The following is a 27,511-nucleotide window of genomic DNA, read 5'->3' as shown; positions in this document are numbered from 1 at the left end:
CGCCATGGAAACGACTCTTGCACAACTGAAGGGGCCATCCATTAGCCCGTAGAAGGGAGCCATGTTTGAATGTTTGTTTTTTCTAATTGTGTGTGTTAAGTCATTGGACAAACAGTCCTCTCCTGCCTGCTAATCTGCTATAAATCAACCTTCAGATGTTAATAAAACAAGTCAAGACAGACAAAGGAAGTTCCGTTTGTATTTTAAACTCCCAATTCATCAGGGTCTCCTCCTTTAGATCTTCCGTGAGAGTGTCCTTGGTCTTAATGTAGCTGGAAGATAAAACGCAGATGAAAGAGCCATTGTCTCAGAAGAACATTAATAAAAAATGAGTGTTGATCCTAATTGAGTCGTATTTGCACATATAGGGGTGGAGGCTACAGTGCTCAGGGAGCCCCTCCGTCTCCCAGAGTTTCACTCTCCAGCTCATCTCCCTCCTGAGATGTCCTTACCACCCAGCTGCCTTGTCAGGATGTAAACGGTGGTGGGGCTGGAACTGGAAAAGGTGCCTAGAAACACTGTATCACAGCAGATTCCCCGGTCTTTGGCCATTGCTGTTCTTATTTTGAAGCATTGTGCTTTTCCTCTCCTTATCGTTCTCTGAAAATCTGTTTCAAAAATGCTGTTCAGTTGACACCTTTTCTGTGCCATCCTTTCACTGTTTGCCTGTATCCACTGGTTCCTGATAACAGAGTTTGAAGTGCTCCATAATTGTGCGGTGCTAGCTGGAATGGAAAGAGCTCCCAATGGCCAAGGTGGCACCATTCGCACGATAATATTAATCACGCTGGTATTGAATTAAAACCAGAGAATAAAACAAACATCCATGTGTGTCCATACTAATAGAAATAAATGACTGAATAAACAGACAAACAAACATAAGTAATTAAGAAAGAAGGGAAACTCTTCTACGCACAAGAACTTCAATTACAGGAGTGGGAGAAATAAAAAGTCACCACTCGAACACCATAGTAGTGATTGCTGCAGGCATGATCCACCAATGAATGCAAAAATTAACGAGCTTAAGTTGAAGAAGAAAACGGGATAGTTGGATAGCCTCCAAGTGAGGGCCCCCAAATATTTATTCCTTGCTCTGGTGATTTGAATACACACATATAGCCAGGAATTCTTTAGATTTCTCCCTCTAGGAGGTGGAGCTCAATTCCTCTCCTCAGGAGCATGGGCTGGACTTCAGTGGCTCCAGGTCTAACCAATGGAAAAGGAAAATGGTAATTTTCTAGTGTTAAAACCTGCCTGTGTCACCATCACCAAGTGGCCAACATCACCAGGGAAAACTGATGAACTGATGTCGTGTCTCCTCTGATACAACATGAAGAGAAGGGACCTCTATGGTATTCTTCTCCCAAATTCATGATCTCAACCCATTTGTGGGAAAACATTCATCAGCCCTAAGGGGAGGGACATTTTACAAAATAGCTGACTGGTACCCTCCAAACTGTCCCTTTGATGCAGTGGTATTTACAATGTGAATTTCTTTGTATAATTGTGTCATGTTTAAATAAGATGGTCACATCAAGGGAAAGGGGTTTATGAGAACTCTCTGTGCTATTTTTGCACCTTTCTTCTAAGGCATAAAGCATTTCTAAATAAAATGTTAAGACCGTGACACCTCAAGGGCATAGAAAGCTTAAGGTAAAGCAATGGTTAAATGAATCCTCCTTTATTCACTCATCTATTCGTTCATGCATTCAACAAATATTTGCTGTTGGACACCATATGGATCCTGAGGATGCAGTGGTGTGAAAGATGCATGCGTGCTCTCCCTTTGCAGGGCTTGGTACGCTGCCTGGTTCAGAGGAAATACCTGGCCATCACTGGCTTCTATGAGTATCACAGCTTAGTGGGACATGTGGAGGTTTAAACACGTGCTGAAATAGGACAAGTGGGGTACTTGCGGGAGCACATAGGAGTGGCACTTAACCCAGTTGTGAGAGACTGTGATGTTCCCTGGTCACCCTTTGTCATAAGAGTAAACCCATTGTTCTACCTTTCATTTCAAGTGTGTTCAGTGCTTTCTATGCAAATGACATACTTAGGATCTAAATTTTGAAGTTGATTTCTTCTTAGATTCTGAATGTCTTAAAAGTAAGAATAATGTCCTAAGTTTTCTGTGTGCCTCAGAACCTAAGGGATGCTCCAGAATTTTTATATGGGGTCGAAGGGTCCTAAAATCCTTTGCATTGAAATCATTATTATTTTGAGTTACATTTAGCAACAAAAAAGATGTAACCTAAAGTATATAGATGCTGCTGTGATTTTTTTTTTTTTTTTTTTTTTTTTTTTTTTTTTTTTTTTTTACCCTGCACTCCGGGCATATGGAAGTTCTCAGGCCAAGGATCAAATTCAGGCTACAGCTGCAATCTGCTCTGCAGCAACACTGGATCCTTTAACCCACAGTGCCAGGCTGGGGATTGAACCCGCATCTTCACAGCAACCTGAGCAGATGTGGTAGTGGGATTCTTTTTTCTTTTTTTTTTTTTTGTCTTTTTGTCTTTTTCTAGGGCCGAACCTACGGCATATGGAGGTTCCCAGGCTAGGGGTCTAATTGGAGCTGTAGCCGCCAGCCTATGCCACAGCCACAGCAACCAGATCTGAGCCATGTCTGTGACCTACACCACAGTTCACAGCAACGCCGGATCCTTAACCCACTGAGTAAGGCCAGGGATTGAACCTGCAACCTCATAGTTCCTAGTCGGATTCGTTAACCACTGTGCCATGACGGGAACTCCTGTAGTGGGATTCTTAACACACTTTGCCACAGTGGGAACTCTGCTGCTGTGATTCTTAAAAAATTGAATAGTCAAAATATATTGGAGTGCATGAAATTTTTGATGTTAAAAAGATGTTCTCAATATGTTCTAAAATCAGAATAAATATATACACAAAAGGATTTTCATTGCAGCATTTGTTAGAATCATAAAACTTAGAAACAATCTCAGTATATAACAAGAGCAGGATGTCTAAATGACTTCTTTAGTATACTTATATGATGTACCATAATACAGTAATTAAGAATTTTATACACACACATGCACACCCCATATATGGAAAGGAAAAGAATACACTAAAATATTAGTAATAATTATCTCTGAGTTGTGTGATTTTTTAAATTTATACTTTTACTTTTTTATTCCGTGAGTATGTATGATTTTTATAATTAAAATAAATATGTATAATTTTTATAATTAGCTAAGTTTTTGAGAAGCATTTGAATTCTTAAAAGTAGTCCTGTGGAAGTCCCGGGATTCTGATGCAGCAGTTGAATAACAAATGCCTTCCAGAGGATTCTCAGGAAAGCTAGCCTCAAATTAAATATGATTGTGTGATGTAAATAAGATTATATGAGCTTCATTTTTGCATACCATTTCTAAGTATGGTTTTATACAATGTCTTTGATGGTTTTGTGTAGGAAAATGCATTGTGTCCATAATAGGTACAACCTTAGCACATTTGGGCCAACTCATGGCTTCTCTCTCATGGCTTGTAGGTCTCAATGAAAAGTAGTTGGCCTGTGTAGCAAGAGAGTGAATTCTACATCACAAATTCCTGAAAGGACCAATAGTCTCATTAAACACATTTGGAAATCTTTTTTTAAGATGGATTACAACCTGATAAAAAAGCACAGTCCCTCATCTGCCCATGTCAGTCATTCTCATGTGGCCATTTCATCTATTGTTGGCAACTGTGGCCATCTTTATTCTGAAATCTTAGGTCTGACCTCGGTCACCCAGGCCATCAGGCCCAAAAGTAGAGGCCCAGTGGCCACACTGGGAGCTTCCTGATCCAATATGCTTAAGGGTCAAACCAGGGACGGGTGACAGTTCTTAAACTGCTGAGCCCTGCCTGCCCAGGCTTATTCTGTGTAGCTAGATCCTTAGAGGCTGTTCTAAAACCAAGCCAGAGGGGTGAGTCCAAGCACATTCAGACAAGAGGGTCAGCAAGAGCTGCCATCTTGAAACCGGATCAGATGATGAAGTGAGTCAGTTGATAAAGGCACCAGCATTTGAGACAGACCTGGGCAGAGAAGAGGTTGGAACCAAGGGGAAATGAAGGAGAAAGGCATGTATCCAGGGGTGGGAGAGGGAGGCAGCCATGCAGAAGATTTCTGGATGCCACAATTTCTACTTGTAGTCTTTTGAGGAATCCTTCCTTTAGCTCCACTTGGGCTGTACTCAGACTTAAAGGGGCAGACTTCTAACAGGCAGGCGGAGACCCTAGGCCTGCTTTTTTCTGTAGATAAAGCAGCTTTCCCTTAGGGGAAAAAAATCAAGTTAGAAAGTTGACTTGCCTTCTCTTAAAAAAAAAAAGTTTCCAGGGCATCTGTAACTACCATTTGGTTTTCTTAATGTGTTGAGCTACAGACATCTTTTTTAAAAAGTTGTGCTTTTTATCTTCACTTTTACCCAAACCAAGACTCTTCCTATTGAAAGATGGATGAGGAAAACAAAAAGTATGTGAACCTACCATATCTCTTCAGATTTTTTTACCCACTGCTTCGAGAGAACTCGACTATCCTATTAATCTTGGTAGCTTGTTATAATAAAAGTAGATTTTTAGCCTCTTGGCCTCAGCTCCCCGCGTTCATGACCGCAGTCACCACAGCCACTGGTTCTGGCCCCACTGGATCATACAGCCCAGATCTTAGATCATTGAGATCCAAAGCCAGGTTCTGGATTAGACAGGGAAACGAAACTGGTGACCCTGTGCATCTGGGAGTTCTCTCTTTGACCTGTTCACAGGCCTTTCAATGAGCCTTGTTGACCGTGCTTTTCTTGTGGTTTGTGACAGATAAGAACTATATTGATTCCTAGCATCTGCTGGCAGTAACCTTTGAAAGGGCAGGTGATGCATCACCACAGAATTTTATCTATCAATATCGGAGTAATAGAAAGACAGGGATGACATCTAATCACAACACTGCTGGCAGATCATAAATCTGAACTGATATGGTGCTAGTAATGGGCATGGAAGGGGGACGTGGATTAACATTCAGGTAAAGTCAGGGGGACATGCAGATGGAAAGGACGAGATTGGGCCATGGAACAAGTCCTCCTGGGAATGGTTACACTCACAGAGACGGAGAAGTTAAGTATCTGGCCCAAATGTAGACAGCAGTTAGGTGGTAGAGCCGCTCTCTGAGCCTCAGTTTCCTCATCTGTCAAATGGACACGGTGAAGAATTCAGTAAGATCATCTGCGCCAGTTCTCAAAGTATAGACCCTAGGCGAGCAGTATGATATCACCTGGAAATCCCAATCCTTGGGCCCCACTCCAGACCCGCCAAATTAAAAACCCCAGGAAGAGGCTCTCCGGGTGATTCAGCTGCACATCCAAAAATTGAGAACCACCGGGGCAACCAGACACCCAACATGGTGCCTGGCACAGAGCTAGGGTTCAAAGAAGCAGCATTTAATTGGTGTTTTTCTGATGATTAATAGTTTTTTAGTCCGGCTATTTCTACCAATAATTTATTCTGTTTAAACTCTACAGTCCTCATAATTTTTTTTTGACTCAGAGGTGAATTAGTAGGGAAAAAAAAAACATTTTTTGATAAACATTCATGACATGTAAGCAATGTCATAGAATTGGATAGATAATCCCTGTGTTTCCCCGAATTGCAAGGCTAGAGGATGCCAGCATTCTAAAGGTTAACGTTCCAATGTGTGTTTTGGACATATTGGTGCCTTTGACATGTCGGGAAGCTTCCAGCCTGGACAGTGAATAGTGCTACAATTTAATAACATAAATGGAGTCTGTCTGATTCTGCAAAGAAACGGCCTTCCTTGGGGCCCGGAATATATAGTCCCTTCTGCGGTTACACTCACAGTATTTTTAATCATTTCATGTTTTTATTATATCCCAAGTACAAGGTGCTACAAAGAGTCCCTGGTGCTGGCAGTCACTCAAAAATTGACAAATCTAAAAAGTGAATAGAACAGCGAGTAGCCCATTAGAGGTTTTCTTTTTTTCATTTTCTTTATTTAAAAAAAAAAAAAAAACTTTCCAAAAAAGAAAAACTACCTTATAATGTTGGGAGGGTTGATTTTGGCATCTTATACATGAAAAGTCGTAGTAATAAAGTTCCCCAATTGTTCGTCTTTGCAGAAATTATGGCTGTGCACAACTGTGGGGGTTTAACTGTGTTTCCACGAAGTTCGTAATTCACACTCTAAATGTGACAAGCGTGACTGCCCGTAAACCTAACGACTTTTTTAAGAGACCGAAATTCAGAACATTATTCTCTCTGAAACTGCACTTTAGGAACCCAGCAGAAAACCGTTCAGAGACCAATTCCCGTTGCAGCAAAGGCGTCTGGATGTGCAGGGGTAAGAATGCTGAACGCCTTCCTACAAGAACATATTTGTTAGAGGAATGAAGTGTAAGCTGATTGCAATCACCTCACGTTAAGGAGTAAGAATAGAAAGTGGATCTTGGCAATGACCATTGTGCTGTTCTACCCTTTTCTCCCCCATTAAAAAAAAAATTATAAAACTTTATTCGGAACCATACACAACTCACAACCTCGAAATTCTAGGTATATAAAGTTTCAGAGTGATAAGGAAGAACCACCCCCCGCCCCAAGCTAAGGTTCTTACTCTTAGGTGAAACCCTTGCTTCTTTGCTTTCAAGGTAAGTGTCATTTCCTCCTGTGAGCCGCTGCTAAGGATGCTGTTAGCCTGCATCCGCGAGGCAAGGCACACGCACTCCAGCAGCCGAAAACAAGACCCGCGGTCCAGGGTGATCTATGGATGCTCATTAAGAGGCCGTGGAAGAGTGAAACTCTTGTTTATCTTTTCTTCCCCTGAGCATTTTGTGAAGCTCCTTCTGTGCCTGCTTCTTTCTGCCTCCAGCTTAAGACTTTTATTTTTTCCCTTAAACTTCTGCTTATGTCATTACCTACATTTTTGCAGCAAATTTTATCTACTGGACACAGAGTGAAAAGGCCTGCTGTAATGGGGGTAGAATAGCTCCCCCCCACACCTCAGATCATATAGTTGAATTTCATCACTTTTCTAACAAACCTCGGCAGCCTTTTTTCGGTTTCCATTTTGGATTGTTTGCTTTATTTCCCTGTTTGTTGTTTTGTCTTCACTGGCTCAACACACAGGAGCAAAAAACATACAGTAACAATAAAACTGAAGATGCAAAAATTAACGAGGGTGCAGCATGAAAACTGGCAAACCCACTGAGTATAGGAGCGCTGGCTGGAAGAAGTCGTTTTTTGCAGCTGAATGCAGAATAATCTGTATGCTCTGGTTGCAGTCAGCTGGCTTCTTTGGGGGAGGATTTTTTATTTGTGTAATGGTGGGTCCAGGAAACTTGAGGAAGAACCTGAGATTCTAGTCTTTATTGACTTCATGAATGATCCACATCAATTTATCATCATGCAAACTTAATTTTTTTTGGGGGGGGGGCGGTGCCCACAGCATGCAGAGATTCCTGGGTTGGTTTTTACATTCACAGAAATTTCCAAAGCTCTGTATCTTCCTGGAGAAGGGCTTCACTTGGTGATGGGGATTCATGTTCTTCTTCCTCCCATGATTCACTGATTCACCAGTTTCTTTGAAACCCATCACCCAGGAATATACTTCTGTGATCTTCTTGGTTAAGCCATCAGTCTCATGTTTAGGTTCATGAGAAAGTTACTGTATTCCAGGCCAGAGTGCCTCAAACTGTAATGCATGTATGAATAATCTGAGCTTCTTATTAAAATGCAGATTCTGACTCGGTCAGTCTGGTGTGACTTGAGATTCGGCATTTTTAGTGATTGCTCAGGGATTTTTGAAACTGCTGGCCAACCACACTGAATAGTAAGGCAGCAGAGGTGGGAGGCACCCAGGATTTCCGAATTATATTTTTGGTACAAGTGAGTGCTACAAAAACCCATCTCAGTGGTGAGCAGCAGCAATGATGAGAATGATCTTGCCTTCCACATCCTTTGACAGCTAGCTCTTTGCTGGTCTTTCCTTAGAAGGCCCCTGAACACTGACTGGAGTTGAGCAGAGGGGACTCACGAACACCCAGGACCCCCTTTTCGGAGCTGAGAGCCTGCTGATGTGCCTCACCAGGAAGGGGTCCTCACCCCTCCTCATTCCCCTCCTCCCACCCTGAGCTCTGCACCCCACCCCCCACCTCCGATCCGGATTCCCTTACCCAGCTCTCATCAGCTGCCAGTGCTCGGTGGCCAAAGTCTCTTAACTGATCTTCTGGGCTCCAGCCTTTCCCCAGCTTCAGTCTTCCCTCCCTCTCCACCCAGACGTTATCTTTCAAAACACAGGTGTGATCATGTCACTCCTTGGATTGAAATCACTTTACTGGCTCCCTATTAATTACAAGATAAAGTGCAAATTCCCTAGTCTGGCTTACAGTGCCCTTCACTATCTGGACCTAATGACCTTTCTGGAAAGCCTCCCTCCTGCCACTCTTCAGAGCATATCACACTCTTTCCTTTGTTCTAAACACGTCTTGATCCTCTCCAGAGTCCCCGCTCCCATCCCCAGGTGTCTTCCTGCTTCCCAGTGCATTAGCATCCGAGTGACTTACAGGTCTTATCGCATGATGTAGTTGTGCGTACCTACGTCTGTCTCCCTCGCAACATCGAGAACTTTGGAAAGCAGGACCATTTGCTCCATTGACCACTGCAGGCACAGTAGCAGACCCCATTTCTTTTGCAGAACCTTGTGAAAATATCTGAGCCCTGGAAAAGAAAATGATTAGGTTCAGAATACAACATACAATTGAAATTAATACTTGCAAAAGCAAAATTAGTAAAACTGTTGACATTTTTGAATCACAATTATATTTCATATTGGATATGGGTACCAGTTAATATGTTTTGATGTTGTGAGACTTGTCTCCAAAAATGAGAGTACCTGAGTGTGAAGGTCTTAAAACAGCCCTTCATTTATTTGTTTTTATTTTTATTTTTTGTCTTTTTTTTAGGGCCACACCTGTGGCATATGGAGGTTCCCAGGCCAGGGGTTGAATCGGAGCTGTAGCCACCAGCCTTCACCACAGCCACAGCAACGTCAGATCCAAGCTGCGTCTGCAACCTACACCACAGCTCACAACAACGCCGGATCCTTAACCCACTAAGCAAGGCCAGGGATCAAACCTGCATCCTCATGGATGCTAGTCAGATTCGTTTCCGCTGTGCCACGAGGGAACTCCAAAACAGTGCTTCATTTAGTGACTCCACACCACAAACACTGAATCAACCCTTGCTCTATAAACTGACACTCTTTTATGCTTTGGGAATACAGATATGAAGAAGACAGTGTGAGGTTCTCAAGGAACTAAAATAATAATTTTTAGACCCATTTTACATGGGTAAAACCTGAGGCTTTGAGAGCTTAAGGTTTAGCTAATAACTAAACCAAGGTGTAGCTAATAACTGACAATGCTAGCGTTTGAACCTAGATCAAAATCAAAAAAAGAAAGAAAAAAAAGAAAAGAAAAGAAGAAAGAAAGAAGGAAAGCAAGGAAACAACTCTGTAAATGAATGATCATAGAACTAGTGTAATAAGTGCCAAGACCAAGACAGGTGCAATGCACTTCGAGCCAGAAGTCCTAGAACATGGGGAGTTATCAGAGCTTCATAGAGAAAGCAAGTGACGCCCGATGGGAGGGGGAGGGAGTGGGAGGGATCGGGAGCTTGGGCTTATCAGACACAACTTAGAATAGATTTACAAGGAGATCCTGCTGAATAGCATTGAGAACTTTGTCTAGATACTCATGTTGCAACAGAAGAAAGGGTGGGGGAAAAAATGTAATTGTAATGTATACATGTAAGGATAACCTGACCCCCTTGCTGTACAGTGGGAAAATAAAAAAAAAATAATAATAAAAAATAAAAAAATAAAAATAAAATAGAGAAAGCAAGTGACTTTTGGCTGGATCGTGTGGCCTCCTCCATGGCCAGTTTTCCTACTTTTATATATAGCTGAGTACTAGCTGGTTTTGACCGAATAAAAATAATATTAGAAATTAATGTCAATAACAAACTAGTGTCCATTGCCAGTTTTTTATTGATTTGCTTCCTCCATTCAAAGATATATTTTTACCTATGAATATCTGCTAGTATCAAAGGATAATTATCAAACTAAGTCCAGTATTATCATTATTAAATTTTCTTTCCTTCAGCGTCAAATGAAGGGAGAAATTACAACCCCCTCATGCCACAGCACACACCACTTAGTGAAGGCTAGGTTTCTAGAGACCTCAAACGTCGTGGATTAGTAAGCAGGAAAGGTATCAGCACCAGTAGCTTTTGAAAAGTTCTTGTACTTCATAATAAAGGGAGGAGTTATCTTCACGAAGTGACAGCCAGCCTTAGAGGAAAGCAGTCTGCACACATACGCGCCTAACAGGCTGAGATTGTTTCAAGAAGGGCCATCGTCCCACCTATGTCATTAGGCACAGCATCCCCCACGTATAGGAGCAGGGGACAAAGAAAGTGGGCAGTCGGCGAGCTTTGTGGAAATTGTTTTTGTTTCATTTCATTTCATTTTAATTTGGGCGTTCAGAGGGAGAGGTAATAATATGGAAAGCTCACTTTTGTGGAACACTGTATCCAGTAGCCAGGTATCTGAGGTATTGACTGTTGAAGTCTTCCAGCAAGGATGCCGTGCCTTACATGACTAACCTAACACTGGTGACGTGATTGTCACAACCTTAGAACATGGACAGTGTTCACTGAAATAAGTAGGGCTGTATAATTAAAGGAGGGAAGCCAGAGGAGTTCCTTCCCATGGTGGCTCAGCAGATTGCGAATCTGACTAGTATCCGTGAGGATTTGGGTTCAATCCCTGGCCTCGCTCAGTGGGTTAAAGGATTCAGTGTTGCTGCGGTGTAGGTTGCAGACGCAGCTCGGATCCCACATTGCTGTGACTGTGGTGTAGGCCGGCAGCTCCAGGTCCAATTGGACCCCAAGCCTGGAAACTTCCTTATGCCATGGGTGTGGCCCTAAAAAAAAAAAAAAAAAGCAAAGGAGGGAATCCAGAAAAGAAGTCATGTTTGTAAATGCTATAGATTGAAAGTAATTTCAAATGTCTACTCTTAGTGGACATCTGCTAGTCACCTTCCACTTTTCCTACTCAGGAAGGTTTTAGTTTACAGTTTAACGTCAGTGATGAAGATGTTTTAATTTACTCTGTTCCTTTTTAGTTAGCCTTAGAATGAAAAGAATTAGAGCTCAAGCTCTAAAATTGAAAAAAAAAAAATTGCAGCAGATTGTGGAAGCTCCTAAGAAGGTGCTAAACAGGCTGCACAGAGCTAGTGATGATGCTAATGGAAGTTGGAGAAGGAGAAATTTGTATCCGTTAGGTAGTATTGTATGCATTTTCTCACTCGATTCTCCTAACGACCCCAGACGAAAGATACCATTTACCCTTTCTAAAATGTGAAAACAGATTCACTTTCTCCCAGTTTCACCTCCAATCAGCTCAGACCTGCAGAACAAATTCCTGTTTTCCAAGTCTTATGGTCTCATTTTCTTTAGATGCCCTCTTAACAAGTAAAAATAAGGCACAAGTGATGTCCTTATCACGTACCTCTAATTTCAATGATGATTAATCAGCAACCTCCATTCAGACGATATTAATCAAGTTCTTTTCATAATGGCCCCACTTTGGGTAGTGACAGGTGCATATCCGACTGATGTAGGCTTTGCACCGGGGACTTGGCGATGGCTTTGCCCTGGGGAGCTGGCAATCAGGAAAGGATCCGGAATCTCCTTTGGCCACTGTCCATGTGCAATCCCTTCATCAAACCCTGGTTTGGGAAGAGCTCTCTAACTCGTGTGCCTCTTCGCACACTCAGCTGGGACCAGCAACTCAAGAGCCCACAGGTTAAAACACCACCACTTGCTCTGTGACTGACAGATGACAAAGGGAATAACTCACCAATAAGGGCCTCCATCATAGAACCCAATTTCCCAGCTAAGAAACTGTCATTTCGTAAACTAGTCCAAGGCTGCTCAGCTTCCTGGGAAGAGACATGAGTGCGTTGAATGTTACCGCATCATTCAGCATGATGATTATCATGGGTTTACAGCTGTTTCTTGAACAAACCGTGTTACACACCCTCGGAATGCTCTCTAGAATGAGAATATGAAACATTTCTCCCCTCCCATGTCCTCGCTTTCTGTTTCTGTAGTAATGTCAGTTGAAGCTGACATTCACTCTGAGTCCGTATCTGATGTGTTCCAACTGATATCCTTACTTGCTTGTCCTGTCGGCTCTAAGCTTTAAATTTGGAAGGTTTTCAGTGGCTCCTGTTGGCAGGAGAAATGAAGGAGGAGATGTAGAGAGAGACTGCTATTACAGCCAAAATTCAGTCACATAGATTGTCAATACTAATGAATGCCCTTGAAGCAGATACCGTAAATGCCTGGAGTTGGAGTTGAACTGCCTTTTGAGTCGGGATCATTCGGCAGAACAGACATCCTCTCTCTAAATACTAAAGGCCCAGTATTCAGACTCTGGTTAGAGAGCTAATTTTTGTCACTGTTGCATATTGGAACATGCTGATTGCTGATAGGTTTTAAATTCCTTATATGCCGAGAGTATTATTTTAGTTTTTATTCCTAAATCATACAAATGAGATACAGTCCATTCTTCCCTTAGTTCCCCACTGTTCTTTTAGCATCATAAAATAAAGCCTCATTATCATGGTATAATTGTGATTAGCCCCAGAGTTAAATAGATGGAGGAGGTTCGGATATTGGTTCCAACCACTTATTTAGCCTCTCTAAATCTCAGTTTCCTTGCCTGTATAATGGGGGTGATTATAAGATATTGAACCACATAGGATTGTTGTGAGGATTAAATAATATTAAAAAACAAAGCATAGTGCCTGGCACATAGAAAACATTTTAAAATATATTAGCTATTATTACCATGCAGATAATTAAAATAAGGCCCTCTTCAGAAACAGTGGAAATTTTCTTGATATTAAAAAAATGAAATAATGAACACTTTAGAAAAGAAGTAATTTGTTTCTCTTGCCTCCAGACCTGGAGAAAAGGAGTCACTTCCCTTTTCTGAGTGTAGTAATTATTGTTACATGTTATAGCCTTGTGATTTTAAATATCTTACATTAATTGTTCCTCTTTTAACACCCTGGAGGCAAATATAAAGAAAAAAAAAGTCAGCTTTTCGTGAGCGGAAGCAAAAAGTGACCTGAGTTTAATAATGGTATCTCTTATCAAAGGAAAGAATGATATTAAATTGGGTGCTTAAAAGCAGGGTATAAAAAAGAAGGGGAATACACAGGCTGTCTCCATTGAGACTTGAGGTTGAAGTTCTAAGGAAATTCAATTTAAAGCACTTTATAGAGGAGCTTTTAGTAACAGCAAGTATTGTAAATAGTCTGCATCTCTAATATGCTTAGAGCGTAGGGAAATTGAGAAGTATCAGTTAAATAGAAGTGACCACAGTAGAGTCGCCCATCTCCGTAGCTTGAAATCCTAAATGTCTTTCACTTCATAGAAAAAAAGACGTTATATTAAAAGACATCATAGAAAAAGGCAACACTGTATTTTCTTATAGAGTGAGGGCTCACCAGGGGCTGCTGCCATGTATAATAAATGCTTTTGCTACCAAAATCTCTTCTGGGGTAAGGAAGAATTCCACGTTCCCGTAAATTGTTATAGGAATGATGGAACCTAATATTGGTATCATCCTTTGTGGTTTTCAAACGGTTGAATATGTATTTGGAGTTTTAATCATGTCAGCCTTTTGTTTTGGTTATGGGTAGCTTGCGGTTTGAGAAAGGTAGCTGCTAGTGCTATATGTGAATTGCAGTAGTCCCTCCCATTATCCCAGGTTTCAGCTAACTTTGGGACCAGGGACCATCACACTGGATGGTGTGAGTGTGTGATTCATCAGCTGACAGCTTTTGTCTCCACAATGCACCCCTTTCAGTAGGTGATTTTCTTCCCCACGCTCATGGACAGCAGGAATGTACCACTAGTTTTCACTCTGCAAAGTAGTTGTTTAGTATATCCCAGGGAATAGAAGATCTTATTATCAGTTCATTAGCAAAGTGGTTGATGCAGAAGATCAACAGTTGGCCTTCAGCACGTTTGGTCTGAAAGAGACAATGTATTTTGAAATGTTGGAACACCACCCAGCTTTGAATTGCTACTGAAGCAGCTCAATATAAACCCGTTCTTTTATTCTGCTTTGCCATAAACGAGCATCACAGAATCAAATCCATTGAGAAGAAACTACTTGCTGTGCCAACACAATTAGTTTTATAAGAAGCTTCTGTCTTCAGATTGTTCTCCAAAGTCCAAGTTGGATGGCTGTGGTGGTTTTTTGTTTTTGTTGTTTTATGGTTTTGTTTTTTTTTTGTTTTTTTGTTTTTTTTGGCTGCACCCATGGCATGAAGTTCTGAGGCCAGTAGGACCTGCCCCATAGCAGCAACCCCAGCCACAGCAGCAACGCCAGATTCTTAACCCACTAGACCACCAGGGAATTCCTGTGGTTATTTTTTAATTAGTATTTTTTTAAGAGCTCCCTTTCTCCCAAGAGCCTCTAAGCAGGTTTAGCAGGCTTAAAATGACTCTTCCACAAGGTGATTTCAATGCCATCTCTCAAGCAAATAAAACAATGACAACTTTGGGGGCTCTATTTTTTCCATAAAACCGGTTCACTGGAGGGAGTGTTTCTTCAGGGTGAGGCTCTCTCCAAAAAAAAGATACTATCTTTTTGATGAACGAAAAGGGCAAGAAACATGTCCAGCTCTGAAAAGGAAGGAGAGGAGAAAAAAAGTCTGGGGTTTTCACATTTCAGTGTAAGGAACAAAAGGATTCAGTGATTATTATTATCTTTTTTTGGTTTATTCTTATATTCCTCTTACTTTTATTGCCCTTTGCTTCTTTGATAAGTGGATTTTAATGGAAAAGTTCATTCAGATCTTCATGCATAGTGGCTGGGTATCACTCCCCACAAACATTCTATAGAGGGCATTGCACCTCTGCACTTTATGGGATCAGGCAGCTCAGATCATAAGCATCATAATTGCTTGGCCCCGTTAGTGCTGTGGGCTCTGATTAAAAAGTCCTATTGAGCTCAGGTTCTTTTAAGAGGAAGGCGCCTAATGTGATGGTTAAAATTGAAATAGCGTAGACACAGATGCTGTAACTACTTTCTTTTGTCACCGTCTTCCTTGAAGAGAGTTTTCACACATCTAATCAATGTTTTCTTTCACAAAGGAGATTCTCATCCTATATGTAAATACCAGTTGGACTGTGTTTGACCTCAGTTCTTTAGCCTTAATGCTGAAAGCCAGTGGACCCACAGGGAAAAACAGCTTGATGCTTTAAAGTTAAGACTCAGATCACCTTTGGTTTGACATGGTATAAGGGCTCATTCTCTTGGAAGAGAAAAGCAGAAACAGCTCTTCTTGCAAATGAAATAGCACATGATTAAAGGATTTTGTGGGAACAAAAGAATCTTGACACTGTTCTGTATTTTTATGTATGTATGTATGTATTTATTTATTTTTGGCCACACCCAAGGCATGCAGAAGTTCCCCGGCCAGGGACCGAACCTGTGTTACAGCAGCGACCTGAGCCACAGCAGTGACAATGCCAGATCCTTAACCTCCTGCACCACAAGGGAACTCCTTGACATTGTTCTTTACAATAGCTTTTGTTCTCTTTTAAATCCTGACCACTTTCCAATTTGTAAGTTGATGGTGGATTGATCAAAATCTATTCACTAGGTAGATGTTGTTGGCCTTAGACCCATCAAAACCTGGGTTTGGGAACTGAGAAGGCAAAATCTGGCCATGCTATTTTAGAGCTGCCCCCTTCTAAGATGGATACTGCAAGGCATGAAATTTGCAGACCTGGGTCTTTGTGTGAGTTGGTCGGGTGGCGAGCCACCACTCCATGCATCAATATTCGTGGCTGTCCCTCCTTTGTGTGCAATTTGGAGTTAAAGGTGAAATTCCATCTTTAACCCCCTTGTGGTTGTCTGAACAGTGATTAATGAACTAGATGCGATTCCTTGCAGACCTTTCAAAGGGTGGATGAAGGATGGAATTTCAGCCTTTTTTTTTTTTTTTTAAACCAGGCCTTTTGCTTAATACAGCTTTTAAAATTAATGTCCGTTTTTGAATGCCAAGAAAACAAAGGGAATTTCTCAAAAGTGTATGCAGCTTGACACAATAGGCCTTAATTGGTGTCAAGGAGATGTTGGGATGAATGGGGAAATGCCCATTTAACTGATATGACTGCAAAGTGGAGCCTTGTTATGAGCTGTCATCTCAACGTGTATTTAAACTATAGCAAAACTGAAACATATTTGCCATATAGATCATAATGACTCCAAAGGAGCCATTATACTCTATTATGTAATTACATAATCAAAGCATGCATAGTAATCAGCTTTTGGAATTCAATGCTAATCAAACATACCTATAGTATGTGTTTAAGCTAAAATAGAGAACGTTAATTTGCCATTAGTCAACTAAACAAGAATGTGTATACAGAATATTCATGAATAGCTTAATGGTGTGTCAGATGATATTTTTTTTGTTTTGTATTCAGGGGAAATCAACAATTTTAATTGAAAAAAAAACCCAGCACTGAGGGAAGATTACTCTGACTTGCTGTTCAAAAATTTGCCTCACCTTTTACTGATTATAAAAGGAGATTAGATTAAATTTGATATTCCTTTCCCTCCATGAGCTCAAGTGACACAATAGTAATTATATTACAGGAGATTCTTATGAGAGGCTGACCATCTCTGTGCCGTAGGGTAAAGAGTTAGGAAGACCACCCTCAACAAAGCTCTTAGTAAATAAATGAACAAACCTCCAGCATATATTGCTTTGGTAATTAGAAGCAAATCAGTAAATATTATGTGTTGGCTAGAAATAGCCAAGAATAGAACTGTCTTGATGAGCCATTAGGAGATGTGGCCTCTACTCTTGCTGGGCCTCACACTTGCCATGTGATCCATCTCCTCCCTGGGCCTCTGTGTCTTCGCCCTCGAAAACGAGAGTTGATCTGGAGGTTCCTTTTAGTTCTGTTGACCTTTGATTCGATCGGGATCATATGAAGCAGCAGGTGACACAAAGGAAAGGTTTTGGTCCATGTCACATACTGCCGCCCACTCGGTGGTTTGTTGAGTTAGTTTAGATTATTTTAACTGTAAACATATGCACAGTATGGTTCTCATTCCTAATTATTTTGACCATTGAGTAGACAGTCCTTGGAACAGACAATCAACAAAGTCAACTTTACTGTTTGGAATAGCAAAGCCGGATGAAGGTCCAGAAGGTTAAGAGTAGCTTTGTAAACAGCAGACAGATTGAATGCTTTTGATTTTAAATAAACATGCAAGTATTCACAAAGGTTGAAGGATCACCTCTCTTTGAAATAAAGAATTGTATTTATACTGAAGAGAGTTCACCCTTAACCTTAATCCAGGGTCAGTCATTGGACCCATGTCTTTCGACACTGGTTCTCACCGCCTCTCATCTGCACATTGGGTGACTGAAAACGCTCCTATAATATTTAAAGGAGACTAAATTCTTTCATCCAGACCTTTTGTGGCTTGAACTTCAAATAATTTATTTTCAAATTCCTTTTACTGTAATTCTTATTAATTCAAATAGGTTTCTGATTTGATATAAAACTCTGTAAATGCAAGGAACAGTTTAATGAATTGAAAGATAGGATTGAGTCTTTTAAAGGAAATGTACGAAATATGCTGACAATAATTGCTTAGATAGAAATCAAATCTTAATGGTTTTGTTAATGATTTGTAGTGAGCACTGTGTTTACATTGACTTGAGAGAACATATACAGTTAGAAAGATTTTTCCCTCTGGGTTTCAACAGAATCTTAATTTTTTTTTCTTTTCTTTTCCTGAAATGTACTCAATTCTAGTGCTAGCTCTCAGAAATTGCAGTGCCTCTATTGGCAATGGTTGTATTGGGGTAGAGGGGAGGGGTTTTTCTCTTTCAAGTTAGGCATGTCACTGACGTGGTTGTGAAAGTGGGATCCAGCAGAAATGAGAATGGGTGAAAAGCCACGTGAAGCTTTAAGATACAGGGCTCCCATACCAACAGGAAACGAGGGTTTCAAATGCGTGCAAGTTTTTTGACTCTTTGGAAAGTCTGAATTTAGATACCTCTTGGAGGGAAAGAATGAATGAGCCTAAGCCTTCATTAGTGTAAAATTTTGAGGACTACGGTGGCTTTTTAAAATTAATGACACTGATCTTGGGCAGGATGTTTGGTTGTTTTGAGGTTTCTTTCTGCTTTTCGGACAGCTTGTGTTTTTGGTTTGCCCTTTGCCCGGTTGGACAACCTGACTGGGCTGCTCGAATGTGAGATTCAGTCTTCCACACGGCAGAGGATTAAAAAAAAAATGGTTTCCCTAATATGATTTTGCCACTGAAAGTGTAGGTCAGGGGACTTTATTTGCTCTTTCTCTGGGCAAACTATCTTCCCAGTTCAGAGTCATTGGTGGAGTCAGTAAAGAGTTTACATAGTTGCCATAGTATAAACTGAATCCCGTTCTAGCTGTGACTTGCCCTTTTATTATAGACTTGATGGGAGAGACTCCTCCGGTGTAGATGAAGTGCTTGCTTTATTAACAGCCAGGCAGCGGGGGCGCGAGCTCTTGGTGCTGGCCGGCAACGTCGGGCCATGCGCTGGTAATAAAGGCGCTCTCCAGGGGCAGAGTGTGCTGAGCGCTAGAAGAAGGAAGCGGGGGTAAACAAGGTGTTTTGCATTCAGGACAGTCTCTCTCTCATCTTGAAGTGTGTAATTGTGCTCTGGATAAATTATGGACATTAAAAAAAAAAAAAATCCGAAGTTGCTCATAGGGAAATCACCTTCTTTAAAACCAAGCGAATTTTCCAAGGCAGTGCCAGTAGAACCTTGGCAACCCAGTCCTGATGTTGGCTGGTTAAAAAGGACAAACTGTATGGGCTGGACAAGCTGACAGAATGGGGTTCAAACACCAGCTCTGCCGCTTAGCTGAATGACATTCGGCAGCTTATTTCCATGTCTTTGTGTCTCAGGTCCTTCATCTTTAAAGTGGGGATATGGAAAACTCCAGGAGTTTGGGAAGGAAGAGCAGGCAAAGCAACCAGCCAGCCCAGCGCCTTGTGCCGAGTAAACATGTGTTCTAAACACATGTTCCCTTCCCCGCGTCCCCTGTGTGTGGGAAGGTCATTACCCATTTCAGCTTCTTGCTTCAAGGTTTGCCCCATCAGCCCCTTCAGGCAATTATGCTGTTGGTCAGATACATTCCAGTCCATGCTAACGTTCTGAGTATTGCCATCTGCATAGCATTTCTAACAAAATGAGGTTTCAGGAAAGAATCCACGAGTGAAGCCAATTGATGGTTGAATTAATGGGGGTTTTGTAAACCTGTGGCAGCCCCACCCCCCACTCCAGCCCTAACCAGCTGAGCTGAAAGGGTCTTAACTGATCATCAAAATAAATTTTACCTTTTTTCTTTTTTTTAAAGACAATATGCTTTTTTCTTCCTTGTAATACATGTGTGGGCAACTTCTAGCGTACTATGGAAGACTTGCTTGTGAGTGAATGGGTCTCTCCAACGCCTGAGTTTTATTTTTAGATTTTGTAGGGAAAATAGGGAAGTTATAGGGAGTACAGGTACTGGTATAAATTAAAACCCAGCTTGATTCTGTCTTCTAAAGCTCACCCACATCTACCAATTAGCAGTCCAAGATGTCTATACGTGTCAGACATTGTTCCACCCTTAAAATAAATTACCCTGCCGCTAACAGCCTTATTTAATGCTACGGTATATTGTACCTACTTGATTTCTTTTGCCCAGAACATGTGCTATTTCTGCCTTGACAGTCTATCTGCTAATTGAGTTTTAGAAACTCGGAAGGGTTTTTAAAACAGATTATTTAAGAAAGGCACCAAAGTTGCCTGTTTGTACCCTTCTGCTACACATCAAATTGTGTTTGTAACAACCTAATTGTCATGATATCTATTTCAAGGGGAAATTTATCGAGTCACAGTGCACCCTTCTGTTTGGAAGAAATATTTGAGGATGTGAGCAGAAATTATTTTTATATAAAGGCTTCAGGCAGTTAAGAGTACTGACACACATATCACATTTTCATCACTGTCATTCACTCCCTTTGCCTCAAATAAATAGGTCATTATTATTCCATTGCAGCCATCTTAGGACGCTCGAAGTATGGGGCTCTGTTTAATACAACTGCTGTCCAGCTGACCCTTAATTTATTGGTAATTTTTTAGAGTGACATTCTTGGGCCACCACCATCAGCCAAGCCACTTTGATATCTTTCAGCACTTATAATTTTTTTTAGCATTAGCATTGTAGCCATGTTAACATAACTAGGAATTTTTCCAAGATGCTGGATTTTAGGTGGGCCTTAGCAATTTCAAAAAATAATAGGACAGTGATGATGAAACCACGGTGGGTTTGCAGAGCATATTATGTGCCAGAGCACAGCAATGGTAAAAATCCGCAGATGGCAAAAATTTCACCTGAGTGATTTATTCAGTGATGACCCATTAAAGTGATCTGGTCTTATATTAATTATACATAATAAATAAGAATGCTTAGAATTTGTAAGAAACGAACAAACAACAGCACCAAAAAAAAAAAAAAAAAAAAACCCTCTGGTTCTGTTTTATCACCTTTCTTGCTTAATACAAAATTATTATACCTTTCTTGCTTAATTGCAAAGTCATGGTCAACACCTCTGCTCGCATCTCCTTTGCAAATGTTTTGTAGCCTTAATAGGAATATAGACAGAATATGCTAAGATTCTGGGTAAAGACTAAAATTAGAGTGGATAGTTATTTTCACGGAAACTGTTCTCTTAGTGCCTAATTGAATTGCAGCTGACTCTAAGTCCCCATAGCTGCAAGATGGTAGCCAGGATCTGTATGGCCAAAGGGATTAAGGCCTTTCCCTGGGTAGTGTTTCCATGCACTCCCTTTATCAGCTGAAGATTCTTATTTGTGTGGCTAATAAACTTCCTTTAGCTAGAAGAACTCTCCTCCACAATCCAGTGGAACAGTTTGGTATTCTGATCTCCTCAAGGCAAGTCCCATGGCTTGAGATGCTATATAGCATTTGAATCATGCAGTTTAATTTTTCCTTAATTTTCTTACGAGATTGGGTTGCCCTGCAGAAATAGGGTATTGTCCTTTCCGTACAGACTTTCACCAGGGCTGGCAAAACCACCTTGAAAAGCTGGCTTGATTGGCAGGAATTCCCTTTTCCTTGTTCTATTCTCAGATCTGGGAATAAACTGCTCCCTCCAGCTGGGTTCCGAATTCTGTGTTTGTCACCGTAATCCACTGAGGAAAAAATAAGCATCCCTTCGTTTCCTCTGATCACTCTTCCTCTTTGTTGTTATTCTCTGACACTGCTCAGCCTGCTAAGCTTTCACTGCTGGATCAGCCAGGGAAGATTTACCCTTTTGCTCATGACGAGCCCTGTGGCCCTCGTTCTTACACCCAGGTTAATTCCCTGGATTGCAGGTCTCAAGGTTGGGTTTCATTTTGGTTTGCTTCTCAAGCATCAAGAATTTTTGTTTATCTGTGGCTCTAATAATTTTTTTCCTTATCCCTCTAGTTTCCTCCTTTCTAATCCTACCAGAGGCTGGTCTATTTCTGGGTGGATTTGGCTTAAAGCCATCCTAGACTCCCCTTCTCACGCTTCCCCACGGTGTCCTGCCAAAAAAGGATCCTTCAGCAGAAATATGATAGCAGGTGGAAATCCTCCATTTACCCTAATTGCATCTCTATTTATGCTGTCTCATTTTTTTTTTTTAGAGTAGTATTTATCTTTGACCTTTGTTTCCTAGTGTGACGAAGTTTTTTTTAGAGAGTGAATAAGCCACACTGAGTTGATCTGTAATTATGCAGAGAACTCCTTGAGAGCAGGGACGCAGAGCTTTCTTCATTCTTGAATCCGCACTGTTCCCGACACGTACTAGAGTTGCTTAGTTTGGGTTTGACATCCAGAGAAGAGATGGTGGTGATGATAGCAGCCACCATGATTCAGTTTTATGAGAAGCTGGGCACAGGGCTAAATGCCTTACATTTATTATCTTCTTTAATCCTCCCAGAGGCTCTGTGAGATCACGTTTTGTTACTGTCCCCATTTTGCAGATGAGACCCTGGCTCAGGGACTTTGAATAGTTGACCTGAGATCCTACAGCTAAAAAGCAATCTCTTTCCCCTTCCTGACTGACTCTCATCATATCTCTTGCCTATACTATACTTTTTTTATTCCATAAATGGGGGCTAGGGATCTGTTTTCACCAACATTGCAGCTTCTTAGAGGCTAAGTCAATGTCATACACTTCTACATCTCCTGCTATGGTAGGTGCAGAATTAGACATTCAACAGTAGCTTCCTCTTTTGCTTTTAAGTTGAATTCTCCTCTCCTCTTACTCGTGCTGTGGATCATTTAGGACATTTGTTAGGGGCCGTGACGTCACATATCTTAGAAGCAACCCACTAGAGCAGATCTGCAGATAATCCAGATATCAGTGGATCTGAAAGCCTAGACTTTTGGACAGGTTCTGTAAGAGATTTTCTAAATGGCTGGAAGGCAGTAGTCTACAGAAGGGGCGTGGTTCAGGATTACCTGGGGCTTTGGGTGAGTCACAAAGGTGTAGTTTCTGAGAGCAGAGTAACAAACTGAACTGTTAGAAACTCTCAGGAGTTTATTGAGATTGCAAAGTCAGGTAGGTGCCCCTCCCTACACCGTAAATAACTGAACTGCCCATACACTGGAAATCTCAACATCCACTAACAAGGTGAGATTTTTTAATGAGCCCTCCTACAACTTCTATCAAATGGCCTCTTGGGTATGGATCGGATAGTTCAAGGGCATGCAAGCGGAGGTTGATACAGTCATTCCTTGGTATCCACAGGAGACTGGTTCCAGGACCTCTGTGGACACCAAAATCTGAGGATACTCAAGTCCCTTCTAAAAAATGCATACTGTAGGAGTTCCTGTTGTGGCTCAGCAGGTTAAGAACTCAACTAGTCCATGAGGATGCGAGTTTGATCCCTGGCCTTGCTCAGTGGGTCAAGGATCTGGTGCTGCCGCAAGCTGCAGTGTAGGTTGCAGACTCAGATCGGATCCTGTGTTGCTGTGGCTCTGGCGTAGGCCAGCATCGGCAGCTCCATCCGATTTGACCCCTAGCCTGGGAGCCTCCATATGCCACCGCCCTAAAAAGGAAAAAAAAGAAAAAGCCATTTCTAGGTGACTTATAATACCTAACACAATGTAAATGTTATGTAAATAGTTGTAAATACGATGTAAATGCTAGGTATATAATTGTTGGCATGTGCAAATCCAAGTTTTGCTTTTGGGAACTTTCTGGCATTTTTTTTGAAGTATTTTCTATCTGTGGTTGGTTGAATCTGGGTATAGAGCCCGTGGATAAGGAGGGCTGACTGTAAATTATTTCCCTGCTCCGTCTGTGAGATGAGAGCTGCAGTTCCTCACGGCCATGACTGCCAGGACTCTGACCTACCTTCCCCCACCTCTCCAGCATCCCACTCGGCCAGTAAACACTGGAGGATGGAACGTGGGCATCACAACTTTTGAGAGCACCTTGATTCCAGGCTTAGGTATTTTGCCCAAGATCTCTCTCAGATGAACACACTCGTTTTGTGGACTCTGGAGAACAGCGTGCAGACCTCACCAGCGGTCACTGCTGGTGCCTGTTTTCTAATACGTTTCTTGTTTCTCGTTTTAATGGCTGCTCTTAACCAAATTTTAATTGATGGAAATTTTTTTCTCCCTTTTTTAAGGTGATGGACAGAATTTGTTTACTAAAGACGTGACAGTGATCGAGGGCGAAGTTGCAACCATCAGCTGCCAAGTCAACAAGAGTGACGACTCTGTTATTCAGCTACTGAATCCCAACCGGCAGACCATTTATTTCAGGGACTTCCGGCGTAAGTTTCCATCTCTGTAGCTTTAGTTGGTAACTTTTTTCCCTACATGTTGTCTTGAAAAAGAGATAGCCAAGGCCTCCTTTTTTAAAAGTTAATGTTAGATGCTTAAAGTTTAATCAGTTCTTCAGAGGGAAGAAGAGACATGCAATCATAATCTTCCTACTTAATAGAAACCTTGAATGGTCCTTTTTAAAAGTAAGGCAGCCTTACTTTGCAATAGGAATTGATTGTAGTAATTCAAGGTGAATTGCAATTGAGTCCCAAATACTTAGCTGACACAAACAACTCAAATAGGGTAAAGCAAGGAAAATATAGCATTCTCAAAGGTAATCTGTTTGGTTTGAAGATTGAAGTTTCCAAGGCAATCTGTGCCTATAAAGACAAAACCAAATCTCCCATCATCATAGCCTGTGATAGATGGAGCTGTCCATATGCTGAAATCCTTCCAAATGTAAGATCACAAAAGCCAATAATCAAAAAAATTGCATATCATAGAAATGGTTTAAGTGGGTGCCAAGGCTTGGCAAGAGCAAAAATCAGGTCTTTCGAAAAATTGCTATTGGAGAGCATTAGTGTCTGAGCAGAGCGGGCGTCCGGTATGTCCGTTCCTGTCTGCTGGGTGTCCCCAGTGCCTCAGAACATTCACGACCTGTGGAAGGAGTTGATAAACCCAAGGTATATGTATGTAAGAGGGCAGAGGAGGGTGAAAGGAGAGAAGCCAGCCTCTCTTTCTTAGAGGGAATTTTTCTCATTAGTATATTCCCATCTAGCCTTTGCCAAATTAATATAAGGTCTTCAAGAGTGAATATTAGAAACCAGTAAAAAACCCACATACATCTGTGATGACTCGTGTGACTTCCTACTTGATGCCTAATTTTTTTCACATCACGAAGCTGACAGTAGTCAGACAATGGCCGGACAGGCCTAAGACCTCTGTAGGCCCCAGGCCGTGGACTTTTGGCAGCTCCAGCTCAAATGCAGCCAAGTTAAATTGAATTGTTTTGCTGTAAAATTTGTTTTAATGATTTTCATTCTGCTTTTGAAATTACTAATAATGATTTTTTATTTTCTCTTGTACTATTAGTACTTCTATTTCTTTTAAGGCCTCAGATTTGTAGAGCAACTTTTTTTTTTCCTTTCTTTTTTGGCTGCCCTGCACCATATGGAGTTCCCAGGCCAGGGATCCGATCGGAGCTGCAGCAGCTGCAACAGTGCCAGGTCTTTAACCCACTGTGACGGATGAGGGATCCAACCTGTGTCCCAGCTCTCCAGAGATGCCACCAATCCCATGGTGCCACAGGGGGGACTCCTTTAAGACAGTTTAGGGATTTCCCATTGTGGCTCAGTGGTTAAGGAACCTGACTGGCATCCTTGAGGACTTGGATTCAATCCCTGGCCTCACCCAGTGGGTTGAGGATCTGGTGTTGCTGTGAGCTGTGGTGTAGGTCACAGATGTGGCTTGGATCCCTCGTTGCTGTGCCTGTGGTATAGGCCAGCGGCTACGGCCCCAATTGGACCCCTACTCTGGGAACCTCCATATGCTGCAGGTGCAGTCCTAAAAAAAAAGACAAAAAGGCATTAAAAAAAAAAAAAAAGAAAAAAGGAACAGTTTAAAGGCCTGTATGTTCTGAAATTTCAGTGCCCAGAGGGGACTCAGAGCTTGGCCTTTCCTCCTGTTTTCATTCTGCCTGTCTCTGACAGAAGATCTGCAACAGTGTATGAAAAGTGTTCAAAACTGACGCTGGGATGGTGTGTGTGGTGGGAGGCAGTTTCCTTTTGGGGCAGGGGTATTTGTCTACCAGCAGTTATTGCAGAAGCCCTTAATAGGAATTCAAGAACTGCAAAGAAACACCCACCAGGTGCAGAAAGACTTACTCACTGTGTCTACCCTGTAGCCACCTTTCTAGTCACCTGGCTTTTTCCTCCCCCTCAAGGCAAACAGACCTTCAGTCATCTTTCTCACAATCACTCCCTCTGCGTTTTGTTTCACAGCTTTGAAGGACAGCAGGTTCCAGCTGCTAAATTTTTCGAGCAGTGAACTCAAAGTGTCATTGACGAATGTCTCAATTTCTGACGAAGGAAGATACTTTTGCCAGCTCTACACTGACCCTCCCCAGGAAAGTTACACCACAATCACAGTCCTGGGTAAGGAATGCATGGGGCTTGTCCGGGGAAACAAGTGGGATGGCTCTTGCGGCCAGATGGTTCCAGTAGCAAGGAAAAGGTTAATGGTAAATTTGACTGTTGTAGGAAGAATCACCGCCCATCTTGCTGAATTTTAAAAATAGCCTATTTTACCAAAGACTCTAAGGAATGGCAATCAGCAGTCTTTATAGATTCCACCTGCTCTTGGGTTTCAACCCTCAAGCTTCAGAAGCAAAGATCAAGAGAATTTAGAACCCTCAAATGAATCATACACCACATGCAATGTCATTGCTGCTAACTACCAGGATTTTTTTTTTTTTCCTTCTGTGAGGGAGAGGGGGAGACAGGCTACCACATCTGCAGCCCATGGCAGGGCTCTGTTATGAAATCCGCTTAATGATTTTTCCTTCTGAGTTATATCTCGTTTAATATTGTTGATCTCCTTTGCTTCGGCTTTACTTATTGCCTTGTTTATTGCTCATACTCAAGATTATGCTGTAAAAATCATACCCCATGAACACATACTTTGCCACAAATTGCAACTATTGGACGTAAAAGAATTAAGAGCTCCTAGGAAAGAAAGCTGATATTAAACCAGGACTGTGGACAGGCTGCTGGGTAACACCTCTGGGGGATGCCCAGATCGTAGATTGTGACTTTCAACAAGATCCAGGGGTTGCCAGGGGTCCATGTATATATTTTGATAGAGTCAGCAGATTTTCCTGTGACAGAGGTGGTCCAAATCGGTCACCTTTAAGACAAACATATACTCCAGTGCATAACTCCAGCCAATTTGGATTTTTGAAACTGAGTTTTCAAGGACACACACTCTAGCATGAGGCAAGATCTCTGATTTACACCTTGCAGAAGATGATGAACCAAAGTCTATTTGAGGCGGCAGACTGCAGCTTTTCAGTGTAATGATATGAAGATGAAAGGGGAAAGATAAATATGAAGGACATTTTTGCTTGGTGTGTGTGAACATATATGTATTTATGGTTGTACGCATTGAGCTGCTGCCTCATTACTTTATTTAAACACAGCTGTAAGAGAGAATTTTTTTTAATTCATTAAACTAAAACACATCCCAAATGCTTACATATATGTCATTGATAAGAGGAATACTATTTTAAAAAGTCATCTTTCTGGATTCCCGTCGTGGCTCAGCGGTTAATAAACCCCACTGGCACCCATGAGGACACGGGTTTGATCCCTGGCCTTGCTCAGTGGGGTAAGGATCCGGCATCGCCATAAGCTGTGGTGTAGGTCAAAGACACGGCTCGGATCCCAAGTTGCTGTGGCTGTGGTGTAGGCCGGTGGCTACAGTTCTGATTGGACCCCTAGCTTGGGAACCTCCATATGCCACGGGTGTGGCCCTA

General features: G+C 41.7%; 1 protein-coding gene across 1 annotated transcript in view; it reads left to right on the top strand.

Annotated features, from left to right (window-relative positions):
• CADM1 (cell adhesion molecule 1) overlaps positions 1-27,511 on the top strand; it is a 340,448-nt gene that overhangs the window by 246,973 nt on the left and 65,964 nt on the right. The window contains 2 exon segments of the mRNA XM_021062873.1: positions 23,841-23,987; positions 25,980-26,132. Of these exon segments, the coding sequence (XP_020918532.1) occupies positions 23,841-23,987; positions 25,980-26,132 (300 nt within the window).

The sequence above is a fragment of the Sus scrofa genome, chromosome 9, assembly GCF_000003025.6.
Source record: "Sus scrofa isolate TJ Tabasco breed Duroc chromosome 9, Sscrofa11.1, whole genome shotgun sequence".
Lineage (NCBI taxonomy): Eukaryota > Metazoa > Chordata > Mammalia > Artiodactyla > Suidae > Sus > Sus scrofa.
Note: the sequence above shows the minus strand (reverse complement) of the source record. Positions and strands in the feature narration are given on the sequence as shown.